This window comes from Hemiscyllium ocellatum, chromosome 20, assembly GCF_020745735.1.
Source record: "Hemiscyllium ocellatum isolate sHemOce1 chromosome 20, sHemOce1.pat.X.cur, whole genome shotgun sequence".
Taxonomy (NCBI): domain Eukaryota; kingdom Metazoa; phylum Chordata; class Chondrichthyes; order Orectolobiformes; family Hemiscylliidae; genus Hemiscyllium; species Hemiscyllium ocellatum.
Genome location: NC_083420.1, coordinates 51,414,801 through 51,430,899, shown reverse-complemented (window position 1 = coordinate 51,430,899; position 16,099 = coordinate 51,414,801). Strand labels below are relative to the sequence as shown.

General features: G+C 40.0%; 1 protein-coding gene across 4 annotated transcripts in view; it reads right to left on the bottom strand.

Annotated features, from left to right (window-relative positions):
* The window catches only part of zgc:112980 (uncharacterized protein LOC503706 homolog), a 70,226-nt gene that overhangs the window by 24,775 nt on the left and 29,352 nt on the right, over positions 1 to 16,099 (bottom strand). For all 4 annotated transcript variants that reach the window (XM_060840855.1, XM_060840854.1, XM_060840857.1 and 1 more), the window contains 4 exons: positions 7,931 to 8,056; positions 6,133 to 6,198; positions 4,235 to 4,357; positions 3,543 to 3,698 (listed from right to left, as the gene is read on the bottom strand). In XM_060840855.1, the coding sequence (XP_060696838.1) occupies positions 3,543 to 3,698; positions 4,235 to 4,357; positions 6,133 to 6,198; positions 7,931 to 8,056 (471 nt within the window). The remainder of the gene's footprint in view (positions 1 to 3,542; positions 3,699 to 4,234; positions 4,358 to 6,132; positions 6,199 to 7,930; positions 8,057 to 16,099) is intronic.

The following is a 16,099-nucleotide window of genomic DNA, read 5'->3' as shown; positions in this document are numbered from 1 at the left end:
TCAGCAGATTCTTAACAGCAAATTGCAGAACTTAAGCAGCTCCAGACATCAAACAACTATAATCGCTCTGTGCATAGAGCTCTTAAAAACAGGGTCCGCATATTAGTCAGTAAAATACTACTAAGGTATTAAGGACCAGACCAGACTCCTAACTTTTACATTTTTTCTTTAAAAAGGCAAGTTTGAGGTGTTGTGCTCCATATGATTTGATTGGTCCACCACTAAGTTTTAATCAAAACATACTTTATTCTTGCACAGTTAAAATACAAAGAGATGAATTTGCATAACGTCACTACTGAAATACTTAGGATAATATATTACTTAACCACTGATAACTGTTCCAATATAGGCAACATCCTATAAACACAGTCTTGGCAAAGGCAATTCATCAAAACTATCAGTCTCACGTGCTGTCTCTCTCCAGTCAGTAGAAAGAAGCAATCTGCCCTTTTTGAATTTTTAAAAGGGAAGCCTTTTCGTCTAAGACTTCATTCTAACAGCAGAAAACTCAAGCTTTAAGCTCCAGCAGCCAGCAAAAACTACCAACTAACTGAAAACAAAACTAAAATTCTCTGGGTTGGTGAGCCTAGTCCCACCCACTAATGCATTTTTTGTCTTACTTTAAGAGAAAACTCAAAGCTGTTTCCCAACAGTCTAGCTTGTCTCAAGGAGACATTTCAGCACCACTGTGACAACACATCCCTGCAAGAGAAACAGGAGAGAACACACATCTTGAAGGCACCATATTGTCAAAGGCATAAGCTGTTCGTCTATTATGATATAGGAGATATGAGGTGAGGATCACTACAACAGTAATCTGCACACCACGCAGTGGGTCTAATTCATCTGTGCACAAAATTGGATGATGGATGGGGCATCAAAAGTTACTTACAGCCTCCCAGCGAAAAATTGTCACCCCCTGTTTGAAGCTGAAGTTGAAGAGTGTGGTGGTGCAAAAGCAGGCAGCATCAAGGAGCAAGAGAATTGACATTTCTAGCACAAGTCCTTCACCATGCTTATGCCTGAAATGTCAATTCTCCAACTCCTTGGATGTTGCCTGACCGGCTGTGCTTTTCCAGCATCTGCAGTCCTCATTTTCTCCTAGTAGATTACTTACACCTTGTTTGAACCCAGTAATAAAATAATACAATTAAAAACAAATCCATATTTGAATCCCTACAATGATATCTATAGTAGAAGTTCAAGTGTGAATCCAGATATAATTAGCACTATTGGATAATTACCAAAAGTGGCTCAAAGTCCCTATTCAACATGTCTACTCTTAGAACAAAGTCAGTTGAACAATTTATACACTTTTTTTAAGAATCCCTACTGTGTGGAAACAGGTCCTTTTGGCCCAACACATCCACAATAACTCTCTTAAGATTATCCCACCCAGATCCATTACCCTACATTTATCCCCGACTCGTGCCCCCAACCTATAGATCCCTAAACACTATGGGCAATTTAGCATGGCCAATTCACCTAATCTGCACATCTTTGGATTATAGGAGGAAACCCACACTGACAGGGAAAACGTTCAAACTCCACACAGACAGTCGCTCGAGTCTGGAATCGAGCCGGGTCACTGGTGTTGTGAGGCAGCAGTGCTTACCACTGAGCCACTGTGCCAACAGACTTGGAATTATAACATGACTCTGACAAGAGTCTCAAAGTGAAGAAGTGCACAGTCTGTTATGTTGACAGCTCAGGCTGGTTAGCTTTTGGTGACAAGTTGATAAATGTCAAGTACATACTTTGCCAACACTAAATATTTTAAGAACCTTGCATTTTCAAAGTTCACTTTGTATGAACTGAATGGTGCAATGCCACACAGTGTGGCCCTACATCTGAGACAGTCTCACACTGGCTTAAAGGAACAAGGTCACATTTTGAAGTGTGCATCACATTATTCATTCTGTTGAATTAATGTAGTAGACTCAGAACTTGTTGTCTGTCGGGGATAAGGACACAGATTTACTGCAGATAACAAAAATATTATTCCTGATTATCCCTCCTTTCTACTGTGAAGGCCTGCAATCATTTTCCCAAGGCAGACCAGACGAGACAACTGGGAGGGATACAAGGTAGGGTCTGGGCTGGTGTCATAAGTACTTGAATCTGAGAGTAGCAAGTTAGTGGATAATGCGGATGGAATTTGTCTGTGCCACTTCATTGAAGCAGGACCTGATGTAAACCTGATGCACTCAAAAGATAAACGTCTTTTAAATTCTAGGATCACCACAGGAGGAGAAATCCTACAGAGCTTAAAAAAGCTGGGTTTGAGGGCTTGTGTGATACAATTTGTCCTGAACTCTAGGACACAGGCCTGAGTTCAAGTCCCATCTGCTCTCCAGGCATGTCATAAATGTTTGCAGAGATTAATTAAAAGTATCTATAAAAGCTGGTAAATCTGAAATTAACTTCCATGTTAAACCTGCATAACAGATTTGTTGTATAACATTATGGCCTGTAACAATGGACAATCTTCTAACAATTGAGGCAAACTTCTGCAATGTGTAAAATCACTAAGGCACGAATATTAAGAAATTAAATATTTAAGTGACTGATTACCATTGGAATTCCATAACTATTTTTTATTTCATGACTACAATACTTTATCAATGCACATAAGCTTTGGATTTGTTGATCAACTTGCATCATAAAAAAATTTTATTTCTTTCTTGACCCTTAAGGTCAACTCTTTTGCAATGGATGCCAGTGACTTCTACAAGTGCATTAAAAGATGACAACAGGCTGCTTGGCCCATATTGTGGGCGGCACGGTGGCACAGTGGTTAGCACTGCTGCCTCACAGCGCCTGAGACCCGGGTTCATTTCCCGACTCAGGCGACAGACTGTGTGGAGTGTGCACGTTCTCCCCGTGTCTGCGTGGGTTTCCTCCAGGTGCTCCGGTTTCCTCCCACAGTCCAAAGATGAGCGGGTCAGGTGAATTGGCCATGCTAAATTGCCCATAGTGTTAGGTAAGGGGTAAATGGAGGGGTATGGGTGGGTTGCGCTTTGGTGGGTCGGTGTGGACTTGGACTGTTTCCACCCTGTAAGTAATCTAATCTATTGGGATTTGTCCTTCCCACAAACAGCCTGAATTGCCTGTGTCCACCCTATTCCCACATCTCTTATCCCACATCTTACACCTTACTTCTTTCTTTTAGCCATCTATCTTAATCGGATATTGTCTCATTTTCAACTGCCAAATCTGGCATTGTATCTGCTGTCTCAGTCCTACGTACGGCAAGACTCTTTCTGCTCACTGTGCTAAATTGCTTTCATTTAATATTATAACTGTGTACTTGCTCCAGGTTACTTAACACCAGAAATAGACTGTTTCTATTATAGATGTTTAAACTCGAAGTGATTATAGGATGAAATGTTAATTTCTACAGTCACATCTCTTATTATGAAAGCTTTGAGGTGAATACAAGAATACAAGTGCCAAATTAGACATTTTTTATTAAAAAAAACTATACTCTTTGTTAATGCTCGTTGCAAAACAGAATTAACTATTATTAAAAGGAAACATACTCTCCTCTTGCCTCCATTCTTTCCACTCGTGCTTGCACAACAGTGACATCCTCCCACAACATTTCTTTTTTGCCTTTCTTCTGTCGGTGCCCAGTGATATTTTGACCCCTTAGGATGGAGGTCAGAAAAGGGTCATCCCAGGACAGCACATTAAGACTGTAAATTTATAAGAATAATTAACTTAATCAGTAATCTTACACAGTGAAATGATTAAAGAACCAATCAAACTTTATGATGGAAGATACTTTGATCATGCACTTAACTCACAATCACCTCAAAGAACTTAACTAACAGATGCAACAGAAGCATTAATGAGGGGTTCTACCCAAGAAAGAAACAATGAATCGTCACTTTCAATGCAGATTTTGCACAAAATGACCATTCCTCAGGTGGATGACTGAACATCACATATCATTGCTTCATTTATTATTGCTTGCTTCTCAGTTTATCTTCTTAGTCACCTCTCAACCTTATGACAGTTGCAAGGAAGGAAAGCCGAGTTAGTCAAGTGTAAAACCTGTTTGGGACAGAAGATTCCCTTAATCAGGAATGTAGAGAAGGCCGCCATGTGGAACCTACATTAGTCTTGCCACAAAACCTTTTGAGGTGGCAATAATTCACCATTCTCTCTTCCTATTTAAAATAATACAACATTTTCAAACATAAATTTAATATTGCGTAAAAAAACTCACCTATTAGTAAATGCATAGCAGTAAGAAGGAAGTGGAAGGGTTTTATAAAAGGCCTTCAACTTGTTAAATAGATAAGGAGGGAAATCACTCAATACCAACATTCTCTGCAATGCACTGGTGATTCTGTAAAACAAAAATAAGACCATATTAAGCAAGATGATCTGCCAACATTCCTGAAGAACAATGATAAACTAGTGCAATAAGTGTAAATATTGAGGGTTTGATTCAGATTTCTTGTTCGGAAATTTGCTCAGTTCCAAAAGATTTCATTTTATTCTTCCTTTACTATTCTGATTTCCAACTTTGAGAGACATTAAACTCATTTTGGTTTTATGTTTGAATTTCAGATTCTAAAGCAGGTACTATTTAGTCCTCGAGAGTAGAAACAGAAGGCAGATGCATCAAATCATTGTTGTTGGCATCACTAGAAGAGAGCTGCTGGACAATTGGGATTGTCTTCCATAGACAAACGACTGGAAGTAAATTTAAAATAGGTGCTCATAAATGACAAGGGGTTTGAAAAGGAGTGAACAAAGTAGAACGGTTTTACAGATAAGAGGTCCAATAACCAAAGCCAAGAACTCAAGATCCAGAGGGAAAGCTTTCTTTTTAAGCAGTGAGTTGCTGTGATCTGGCATCAGCTGCCAGAAAGAGCGATGGAAGCACATTTGAGTGTAATATTTCAAAAAGGGAAAGGAACACACATTTGGAAAACAAAAGCTTTCAGGTAATGAAGAGGCAACAGAGAATGGAATTAGATGCCTTTCTCAAAGAGCCAACATGGCAAAATGGCATCCATTGGTACTATAAAATTCTACTAGCTGTATGGAGGTTACTCTGGCAGTTACGTAGTTAACTTAGTGTTGTTATGCTGGGCGGGGGGGAGGGATTATATTATAGGGCTCCAGGAACAGATAATGGTAGTGCGTTGTGATAGGCTAGTTGAATCACTGGTAGATGAGCTAATGCTGAAGATGATGGCGGGGTAATGTGATAGGTTAAGTGTAATGTCGGGAACCAGTGTGGCAGACGATAAAAGACAAAGCAAGCCAGTGTGATTGGGTATGCTAATGTTATCCGATAAGCATGGGAGCAACAACTGTATAAACTGCAGAGAGACAAAGAATTAGTGGACAATCAGGAAGCCATTAGCTGATTGCCACAGCCTTTCTTTGCAAATTAAAGTTTGACTTTTTGAGGGATTTTCTACATCTCCCAGTAATTCTTACAGAATGTTGAGTGATTCGTCCACAACAGCTGTAAATAAGTGTGCAACAACCATGATCAATGATCATAAATGCGTCAAAGTGCACAACCTAATCATTCAGGCTGCTTTTCCACTTGGTGTTAAATGTGCAAATCATTAAGTCAGCATTCAGTACATAAATTCAGGCAGTAAATTCAGTGGCCAAGGCATATCTCATGAGAATTGGCACCTTTGGATTTGTTACAAGATAGAGTGAAGCAAACTCAAAGAAGTTAACAACCACCTGAATATATTTATCACCTTTAAAATCTTCATTTCTTGAATAGCATTTTCTCAAACCAGCAGCTACAAGTAAGCAAGCTTCAACCGAGGTCAAAAACAGGACAGAAAATGAGTCAGGTGAAAATTACAAAAGGTTCTGGAGCACCCCTGTGGATTAACCGCGACCTTGAAATGCAGAGAGATTACATAATGAAACCATTTAGTCCATGGTATTCCATACATTGAATAGCAAGGAAGGGAAAAAAAGCACATCTAAAAAACTGAAATGCAAAGCCAGTCAGTACCCAAACTAAAAGATGTTCAATTGAGCATATATTTTGCCAGAAGCCTCAATTCCGAGGGAATCCATCTTAAAAGTGTAGCAACTTCAAAGATCAGCATTTTTAAATAAAATCAAGGCACACCTTACCTGCGCATAAAAATTGGAACTGCCTGCCTTGGAGACGATGTCTGGTCATCCTTGTTGAACGTTTCCCTGTTACAACACCACAGGAAATGAAATGGGCAAAAATCTTCTGTATTACAAAATGACAAGACAGATCAAGCAACTATTCTTTACAGATTTTGCTGAATAGGAATGCCTTAAGTGACCTCGTCCTGATGTGCCTTATTGAATGAATGGGGTCCTACAACCAGTTACAGTATATCAGGCTGTTTAGCTTTGGAACAACCAAAAGATGAAAGGAAATTATTCAACAACTAGCATCAGGAAGAATCTAATAACCAGTCTAAAGATGGGTTTGGAAATATATTCGCTGCTGCTGTTAACTTAATGAACACACATTTGCAAGTTAAAATTATACTGTTCTGATTATTTTGATACAAACGTGAGCACATCACCTAGTCTCTATGCTTCAAACAAAAGAAGTTCCTTTGGACTCTGCACCAGCTCTTGAATTATTATTCATAGCTCACAGTCTGGAACCTCAAAGTTGTTTGCTGCAATTTAGATTTGGAAAGTTTTTTGGTTTTATAAATTGGAGAAGGAACAAAAATTCAACTGTACACTTTCTAGAGACAAAGTTAAGGGCATGGATGGGTGAATTATCCAACTTGATACATCCTTTTCCTGCAACTGGGGAATAAGGCAGTAGAATAGTAGACAGAGTAGAGGAAATACAGTAAAATACATGCAGTGGGCAAGTCACATTCCCTCACTCTTAACTTTTATCTGCTATCATTTAATATGGTCTGAAAGGACCTAATGGACAAAGAGAGAACTGGTGAAGGATATATTAAATCAGAGTTAACTGCTTGAAATGGTTATGTAAATTTGAGGAGCCAGTAATTAGTGGGGTGTGAGATAAATCTTTCACTAAGAGTGGACTGAACAACACTGTCAAGGTCCTAGAATGAAGTCAGTTTTTCAAGGAGAGGGGGCTGAAAGAACCTGAGCAAATGGAGTTTGAGGGTTATGTAATATCAACAATTTATATGATAAAAAGTTTCTTGTTAATAAAAGGACCTTCCCAAGGCAAGGTTTATATACTTTGGTGGAATAATATGGTTACAGGTTACCTTCTGTGGCACGTGCAGATGGACACAGTAAAGAGCTCCAGTCTATTGAAGAATGTTAGCGTGCAGAGTATTGGCGAAGGAGGATGATTCCGACAGCTCACTGACATTAATACTAGGTGTCTTATCTTGGATTGATTGAAGACCCTAGTGTTCTCTACCAAAGATTCCAAGGTTTTTTGCTGACTTGAGTTAATTGGCTACTAGAAGACGGGGATAATTCAAAACAACTTAAAAATCTCTAGTGGGTGGGAGGGGGGTTCAGGGCGGGGCTTAACTACACCCACACAAAGCTTCTGGGCACTGGCTCGGGCACAGTTCCAATGGCACCAATAACCTTTTGGTACTTCCTTCAAAATGGCATTCTTCAGACATGAGCTCAGCTAATAGGACACACCCGTAATATCCTTTACAATAGCAAGCATGAACTCATGCTTTTCAGATGTGTATATGTGTACATTTCAGCAGGAGCAATGGTACAGTAAAGAAGTCAGAGCTCTGCTCTTTCTCCCCCATGCCAGAGGAACTAAGGATAACAGTAAAGATTAACTCTTGATTGGGATCATCAAATAAAACCTGGAACAAGAATCAAAACCAAGGCCTTCTGGCTCACAAAACATATTAATGAACCACTTTACCAGGGTGATCATGTTCAAATTTTCAAAAAGCAAACAAAAAAAATATGAACCAACTGTGGAGGCTGTTTATGGAGGAGAATTTCCTTCGCCACTCCAATCATCATAATGGCAGCTGCTTTTGGCTTTTCATTTTCTGCTTGATTCAGAAAGTTGTTCACAACATTAAACACTGCAGTGTAACTGTGGGGAGAAAGAAGTAACATTAGAAAATAGTCAAGCTATTCAAGTGACAACTCCCTGTAAAAGATCATGCCAGTTCATAGAATATCATGTACTTTGGAAAGAACAGGCTTATTAAGAGTTAGATTCTACATTTGCAACATAATTTGCTCAATACAACCACATTATGGTTATCAAGAAAACCACTAATGATATTTTTAAACTTTTTCATGTGACGTGGGCATCAAATGCAAAACAAATATTTGAATAAAATTAAAATACTGCAGATGCTAAATATTTGAAACAAACAGGAAATGCAGGAAATATTTAGCAGCACTGGCAGCATCTGTGGAGAGAGAAACAGAGTTAACACTTAGTCTGGCATGACAATTTTAATGATTTAAAAAAACATTTTGACAGGGGCAGAGGAGGAGCAAGAGGGGCCTCAGAAAGGTTGGAGGCTCAACTCAAAAGACAAAGAGGTTTTTAATGGTGGAAATTGAAACAAAAATGTAAAGTAGATATAAAGTAAGATGTGAAAGAGAGTGAATGGGTGCCCTCTACTAGAATGAAAAGGAGAACAGACAGAATGCAGTTTCTAAAGTTAGGGAAGTCAGTTTTTAAACAGAGGCTATGAGTGCCAAAGCAGAAAAGGAGATGTTGCTTCCTGAGATTGTGTTGCACTTTGATAGAACATTATAGCAGGCCCAGGACAAACATGTTACCATTACAGCAAAACTGTTTATTGAAATAACAAGCAACTGGGTGGTCAAGGTCCATCCTATAGACAGAGCAGAAGTATTCCATAAAGCAGTCTCAGTCTGAGTCTGGTCTCTTCAATATAAAAAGGAGACAACACCTGGCAGCAAATGCTGCTCACACAAGGTTAAATTCGAAGGGACGGGGATAGCTTCCAGGATCTTGGCCATGTAGCATTTCTGTTCCAACCGGGTCAGGACACTAACACCCAAATAGGTGAAACAACATCCAGGCTTCACACAAAGGGAATGGTTGCAGGTAAAGGGATGGCTAGAAAATGGGAAGCCATCAAATGGGATCATGAGAATCTAGAGGCTGTATGTAGGGTGAAAAGGCAAGGCTGGTAGGTGTAGGGAATTTCAGATGACTAGAGAAATTGAGATTTTGGTCAAGAAAAAGAAGGAAGCATATGTCAGATATAGACAGCAGTGATCAAGTGAATCCTTATAAGAGTATAAAGGCAGTAGGAGTATACCTAAGAGGGAAATTAGGAGGGCAAAAAAGGGGACATGAGATAGCTTTGGCAAATAGGGTTCAGGAGATTCCAAAGGGATTCTATAAATACGTTAAAGGACAAAAGGGTCACTAGGGAGAGAATAGGGCCCCTCAAAGATCAGCAAGGCAGACTTTGTGTGGAATGGCAAAAGATGGGGGAGACACCATATATACTCAAGTATGTACTCGAGCAAAAGTCGATGTAAAAGTTGACACATTACTTTTGGCCAAAAAAATCTTGTATTTTCCATCTATCTCCCATAAAAGTTGACCCTACAATATCACATTATAAACCTCTTACAAAAGGAAACTGCATGTTGTCATTAACCCACTTAAACAAAATCGCATTCTTTCATTCATACCGGTCACTCTACTCGCTCTTTATTTACTATATTACGTCTCTACTCATTCATTCATTCTTACACCCGTCCATAACTCTACTTAGCCCACCTCATTTACTACAGCAGGTTTTGACTGACTGATTAATTGATTCATTCAGACCAGTACTAAGTCTATTGGTACTTATCACACTTGGTTCACCATAAATCCAAAAGTTAATATCGTTAAAATTAATCACTTTAATTGTGCTATTATATCTGAATAAAAGTGAGATATATTAACAACATATAATATTTAATTCTTTGTCAAATTTGCTAATGTTGTTAAAGTTCATTACCTATGAGTGTGAATGGGAGGGAAATGGAAGACTTTGGCAGGAAAGTTCACGATGCTTACACATTCAGAATTTAATAAATGTTTCATTTTAAGTATGCCATTATACCAGGCCATGATGTTGAACAGTGGGATTTTGCAGGATTTCAAATGAATCATGTTAAATTTTCATACCAGTATGTATAAATAAAATATCCTACCAGTAATTCATTCTTGTTTCTCTTGCTTTTATCTGGTAATTACCTTTACCATAATTCATTGTGTTTTTCTTTTTTACCCAAGATTACTTGAGCGATCAAACTGACTTTTGCTAATAAAATGGTATTTTGAACTGCAGCATGAATTTCAGCCCCTCATAACTAGTTCCCATGTAATAGTGGACCTTTAAAAATAGTCTAAAAAATTTGACTTTTACACAAATATATACAATACTAAATAAGTATTGAGCATCAGTGTTTACTGTGGAGAAGGCCAAGGAATATATAGGACGTGGTGACATCTTGAAAAATGTCCTTACTACAGAGGTGGTGGTGCTGGATATCTTGAAACACAGAAAAGTGGATAAATCTCTAGGACCTGATCAGGTGTACCCTAGAACTCTGAGGGAAGCTAGGGAAGTGATTGTTGGTCCTCTTGCTGAGATATTTGTTTCATCGATCGTCACAGGTAAGTTGCCAGAAGACTGGAGGTTGGCTAACGTGGTGCCACTATTTAAGAAAAGTGGTAAGGAAAAGCCAGAGAACGACAAACCAGTGAGCCTGACATCAGTAATGGGCAAGTATTTGGAAGGAATTCTGAGGGACAGGATGTACATATATTTGGAAGGAATTCTGAGGGACAGGATGTACATATATTTGGAAAAAACAAGGACAGATTAGAGATAGTCAACATGGCTTTGTGCATGGGAAATCATGTCTCGCAAACTTGATTGAATTTTTTTGAAGAAGTAACAAAGAGGATTGATGAGAGGAAAGCAGTCAACATGATCTAATATGGGCTTCATTACGGCATTCAACAAGGTTCCTCATGGGAGACTGGTTAGCAAGATTAGATCACAAGTGATACAGGGAGAATTAACCATTTGGATACAGAACTGGCTTAAAGAGAGAAAACAGAGGTTGGTAGTGGAGGGTTGCTTTTCAGACTGGGAGGCCTGTGATCAGTGGTGTGCCACCAGGATCGGCCCTGGTTCCATTACTTTTCATCATTTTTTAAAACAATTTGGACATGAACATCAGAGGTATAGTTAGTAAGTTTGCGGATGACGCCAAAATTGGAGATGTAGCTGACAGCGAAGAAAGTTACCTCAGATTACAACAAGATTTTGACCAATCGGGAGGGCAAAAAAGGGAATGAATGAGAGATAGTTTTGGCAAATAGGGTTCAGGAGATTCCAAAGGGATTCTAAAAAAACATTAAAAGGACAAAAGGGTACCTAGGAAGAGAATAGGGCCCCTCAAAATTCAGCAAGCAGCCTTTGTGTGGAATCGCAGGAGATGGGAGAGATACCATATATACTCGTGTAAAAGACAATCTCATGTAGAAGTTGACACATTATATTTGACCAAAAAAAAATCTTGTATTTTCCATATATCTTGGCCCTAATGGGTAGAGGAGTGGGAAATGGAGTTTAATATAGCTAAATGTGAAATGCTGCATTTTGGACAGACAAATCAGGGCATGATTTATACATTTAAATGGTAAGGTCCTGGGGAGTGTTACTGAATAAACAGACCTTGGAGTGCAGGTTCATAGTTACTTGAAAGTGGAGTCACAAATAGATAAGATAATGAAGATCGTGTTTGGTATGTTTTCCTTTACTGGTCAGAGCACTGAGTATAGGAGTTTGGAGGTCATGTTGCAGCTGTACAGGACATTGTTCCAGAAGTGGCCTAACTATTGTGTGCAACTCTGGTCTCCCTCCAATATCTGGAAGGATGTTGCGAAATCTGAAAGGGTTCAGAATAGACTTGCAAGGGTATTTCCAGGATTAGACGATTTGAGCTAAAGGGAGAGGCTGAATAGGCTGGGGCTACTTTGCCTGGAGCAGAGAATGAGGGGTGACCTTATATAGGTTTATAAAATCATGATGGGCATGAATAGGGTAAATAGACAAGGTCTTTTTCCTGGGGTGGGGGAGTCCAGAACTGGACAGCAAAGGTTTAGGGTGAGAGGGGAAAGATTTAAAAAGGGACCTACGGGGCAAGTTTTTCATGCAGAATGATGCGTGTATGGAATGAGCTGCCAGAGGAAGTGATGGAGGCTGGTACAATTACAACATTTAAAAGGCATCTGGACATGGTATATGAATAGGAAGGGTTCAGAGGGAAAAAGGGGCCAAGTGCCGGCAAGTGGGATTAGATTAATTTAGGATATCTGGTTGTCATGGACGAGTTGAACTGAATGGTACTGTTTCTGTGCTGTACATCTCTGTGACTCCATGATTTCTGAGATTACGTTATTGGTTTAGGTGGATAGGCCAAAAAAGTCTGGTTGAAGATTTGTAGCTCGGGTGTCCGTAGTTGTGGTTCTGTTCGCCGAGCTGGAAGTTTTTGCTGCAAACGTTTCGTTCCCTGGCTAGGGAACATCATCAGTGCTATTGGAGCCTCCTGTGAAGCGCTGCTTTGATGTTTCTTCCGGTATTTATAGTGGTTTGTTCTTGCCGCTTCCGGGTGTCAGTTTCAGCTGTAGTAGTTTGTGTGTGGGGTCCAGGTCGATGTGTCTGTTGATGGATTTTCAGCTGTAGTGGTTTGTATATGGGGTCTAGGTCCATGTGTCTGTTAATGGAGTTTGTGGATGAATGTGCATTCATCCACAAACTCCATTAACAGACACATGGACCTGGACCCCATATACAAACCACTACAGCTGAAAATCCATCAACAGACACATCGACCTGGACCCCACACACAAACTACTACAGCTGAAACTGACACCCGGAAGCGGCAAGAACAAACCACTATAAATACCGGAAGAAACATCAAAGCAGCGCTTCACAGGAGGCTCCAATAGCACTGATGATGTTCCCTAGCCAGGGAACGAAACGTTTGCAGCAAAAACTTCCAGCTCGGCGAACAGAACCACAACAGGCCAAAAAAGGTTGAGCATTTAGAGGAATAAGAGGCAATCCTATTGAAACATAGATTCCACAAGAGTTTGACAGTGTTATTTCCTCACCTGAGTGAGTCCAGAGGTAGGGTACAACTTAAAAGAAGGCACCTCAGATTTAAGTAGATAAGGAAAAATTTAATTCTCTCAAGGTCAAATGACGTAAAAATTCACTTCTGCAGTAAGTAGTGGAGGCTGGGTCTTTAAATATATCCAAGCCGAGTTTGCCAGATTTTGATTGACAGGAGTTATTGGTGGGGGCAGGCAGGAAAGAAGAGTAAATGGCAGAGTCCTGAATATGAATAATCAGCCATCAGATCTCAACGAGTCAAAAACTGAAAGGATTTGCTGGAGAAACTCAGCAAGTCTCATATCTCTCACTGCAGACAGTGGAATGAAAAGAGACCAACACAACTCTGCTTTAGAATCAATGCGATTCAAATGTTATACTGGACTCACTTAACGAACTTCCAACAGAAGCTGCTAGACCCAGAAAGTTTCTCCAACACTTTCTGCATTTTTTTAATTTTCAGATCTCCAGCATCTGCTTCTGTTTTTGATTGTTCAACCCACCAACCCAGGATCGCCAGTAGAGGTCAGTGTTTAGCAAACGAGGAGCAGGTAACAATCATTTTTGTTCTCTCTTTTACTTGGGGCACTGAAGCTAATTTTTCACTCCCAATGCTGACGTCAGTCTGGAGATCAAACCTGGGACTTTGTGGGTTGAATGGATAAGTTACTCACCTCCATAACCAGCTGAACCAACAGAAGAACTACTTATGCAAACCTCAAAAGATTCAGTTTCTGCTAAAAAGTGATTATTTACAATAAACCCAGACCAAAGGGTACTTTGTCTTTAGTTTATTAGGTGGTCAGGTAGCATTTTGCATTGTATTAACTTCACTGTTGTTTCATTCTCTCTATACCATCAGGGTAGCACTGTTTCACACCGTCTGCCAGTTCCAAAGATATAACTTTTTGCTTCCAACTCATTTGCAAACAATTGGGAAAAATTTTGGTCATCACCCTGAGAAGAACGTGGAAGCCTTGAAGAATGAATTAGAATGCTTCCAGGGATAAAAATATTATATGGATGGATTGGGGAGGCTAGCATAAGGTAGAGTTAATAAAGAGAAACTGAAGGGTCTGTAACTGACTAGAAAGCACAAATTTATGGGAAATGGCAACGAAATCAGTGAAATGGGAAAAATTATTTTTCACATGATGAGTGACTCAGTCAGTCAGTCAGTCACTGACTAACTGGGTGGACACAAAATTGAAAGTGGAATTTTTTTTAAAAAATGATTCATTCACTCAGGACCTGGGTGCCACTGGCTGGCCAAAATTTATTGCCCATTCCTAGTTCAGCCTTCCTGGACCACTGCAGTCCATGTACTATACGTCGAACCACAATGGCAACAGAGATTTTGACACAGCGACACTGAAAGATCGACAACATACTTCCAAGTCAGAATAGTGTAGGGTTTGGCGGGGGGGGGGGTGTGGAGTTGCAAGTTGTGGTGTTCCAATGCACACCAGAACAAACAAAACACTGCAGAGTAATGGAAAGAGAGCCAGGGATGATCCGGGTTATTCTTTGAGAGAGTGAGGGCTAACTGGAAAAAATTGACTCCTTTTGTGCTGTATTATTCAAGATTTTGGAAACATTGCTGCTGGATCACCTAATTTCAGGGAAACAACAGATGCAATCAATCTTTTTACTCAAAAATATAAGCTCCAGTATTTACATGTAGAAATCAAATTCAAATGTGAGCTTGAACACTTGATCTTGCCCAAGAGAGCAGACTTATGGAGACTTACATTTCTTATATCTTTAAAAATGAATGAGCTACTCATTCTAACAGCCTAATAGTCTTTTCATAATTTACTAATTCAAGAATTAGATAATGAAATAGGGCATGCAGCCTTGTATTCAGCATCAAAGACAACTCCCATAAATGAGCTCTTGCCCTGTACAAACCAATTTGTGATCTCACACACACACAACTTGGTAGACATACCCTTTTCTACCTGAGCCCACCCTTTTTACTTTTGGGAAGCATTGTTTGAAGTGGCCCAGGTTAGAATTGTTTCACTTTAATATGGGGTTAAGCGATTAGGACATGAAACCTCATTGAGAGTTGCAAGATTAGCTAAAATGTTGTCTACTACAGTAAACAACCCACTGCCCCACCTCCATCACTGGTCCAAGGAAGAATTTTTTAGATTAGATTAGATTACTTACAGTGTGGAAACAAACAGGCCCTTCGGCCCAACAAGTCCACACCGACCCGCCGAAGCGCAACCCATCCATACCCTTACATTTACCCCTTACCTAACACTACAGGCAATTTAGCATGGCCAATTCACCTGACCCGCACATCTTTGGACTGTGGGAGGAAACCGGAGCACCCGGAGGAAACCCACGCAGACACGGGGAGAACGTGCAAACTCCACACAGTCAGTCGCCTGAGTCGGGAATTGAACCCGGGTCTCAGGCGCTGAGAGGCAACAGTGCTAACCACTGTGCCACCGTGCCGCCCACTATGACCACACCAGTTCAGCAGCCCAGCCTCAGAATGGTGGGGGTTTTGTGGCAGACTGCATTCCCATAGTTGATGGGACAACACAGAGGAGGCAGTAAACCTAATCTGGATCTGCAGTTGGCCAGGAGGAGCAGAGGACGGTACAAATTCTGGAAGAGGCAGAATGCAGCAAGAAAAGAAAGCTGCTATAGCTCCTCCAAAAGGGCACCGCTAGCCCCCATGTGGCCAGAAATAATTGAGTGCCCCAAGTGCAAACCCCAGACACTGGCCATTGGAGGGTCTACTATCAGAGGCAATGCCCATAAAATGTCACATTCATCTTTTATACAGATATCTTATGTTGTTAAAATGAAATAAATTTTAAGAATTGAGACATTTAAAGTGTTGTATTGAAACCAAGTCTATAGGTATCTTTTAATTGCTTTTTGCTAAGGATGGATCTATGGACTGTAAGGTAAAACAAAGAATTGTGGATGCTGGAGAT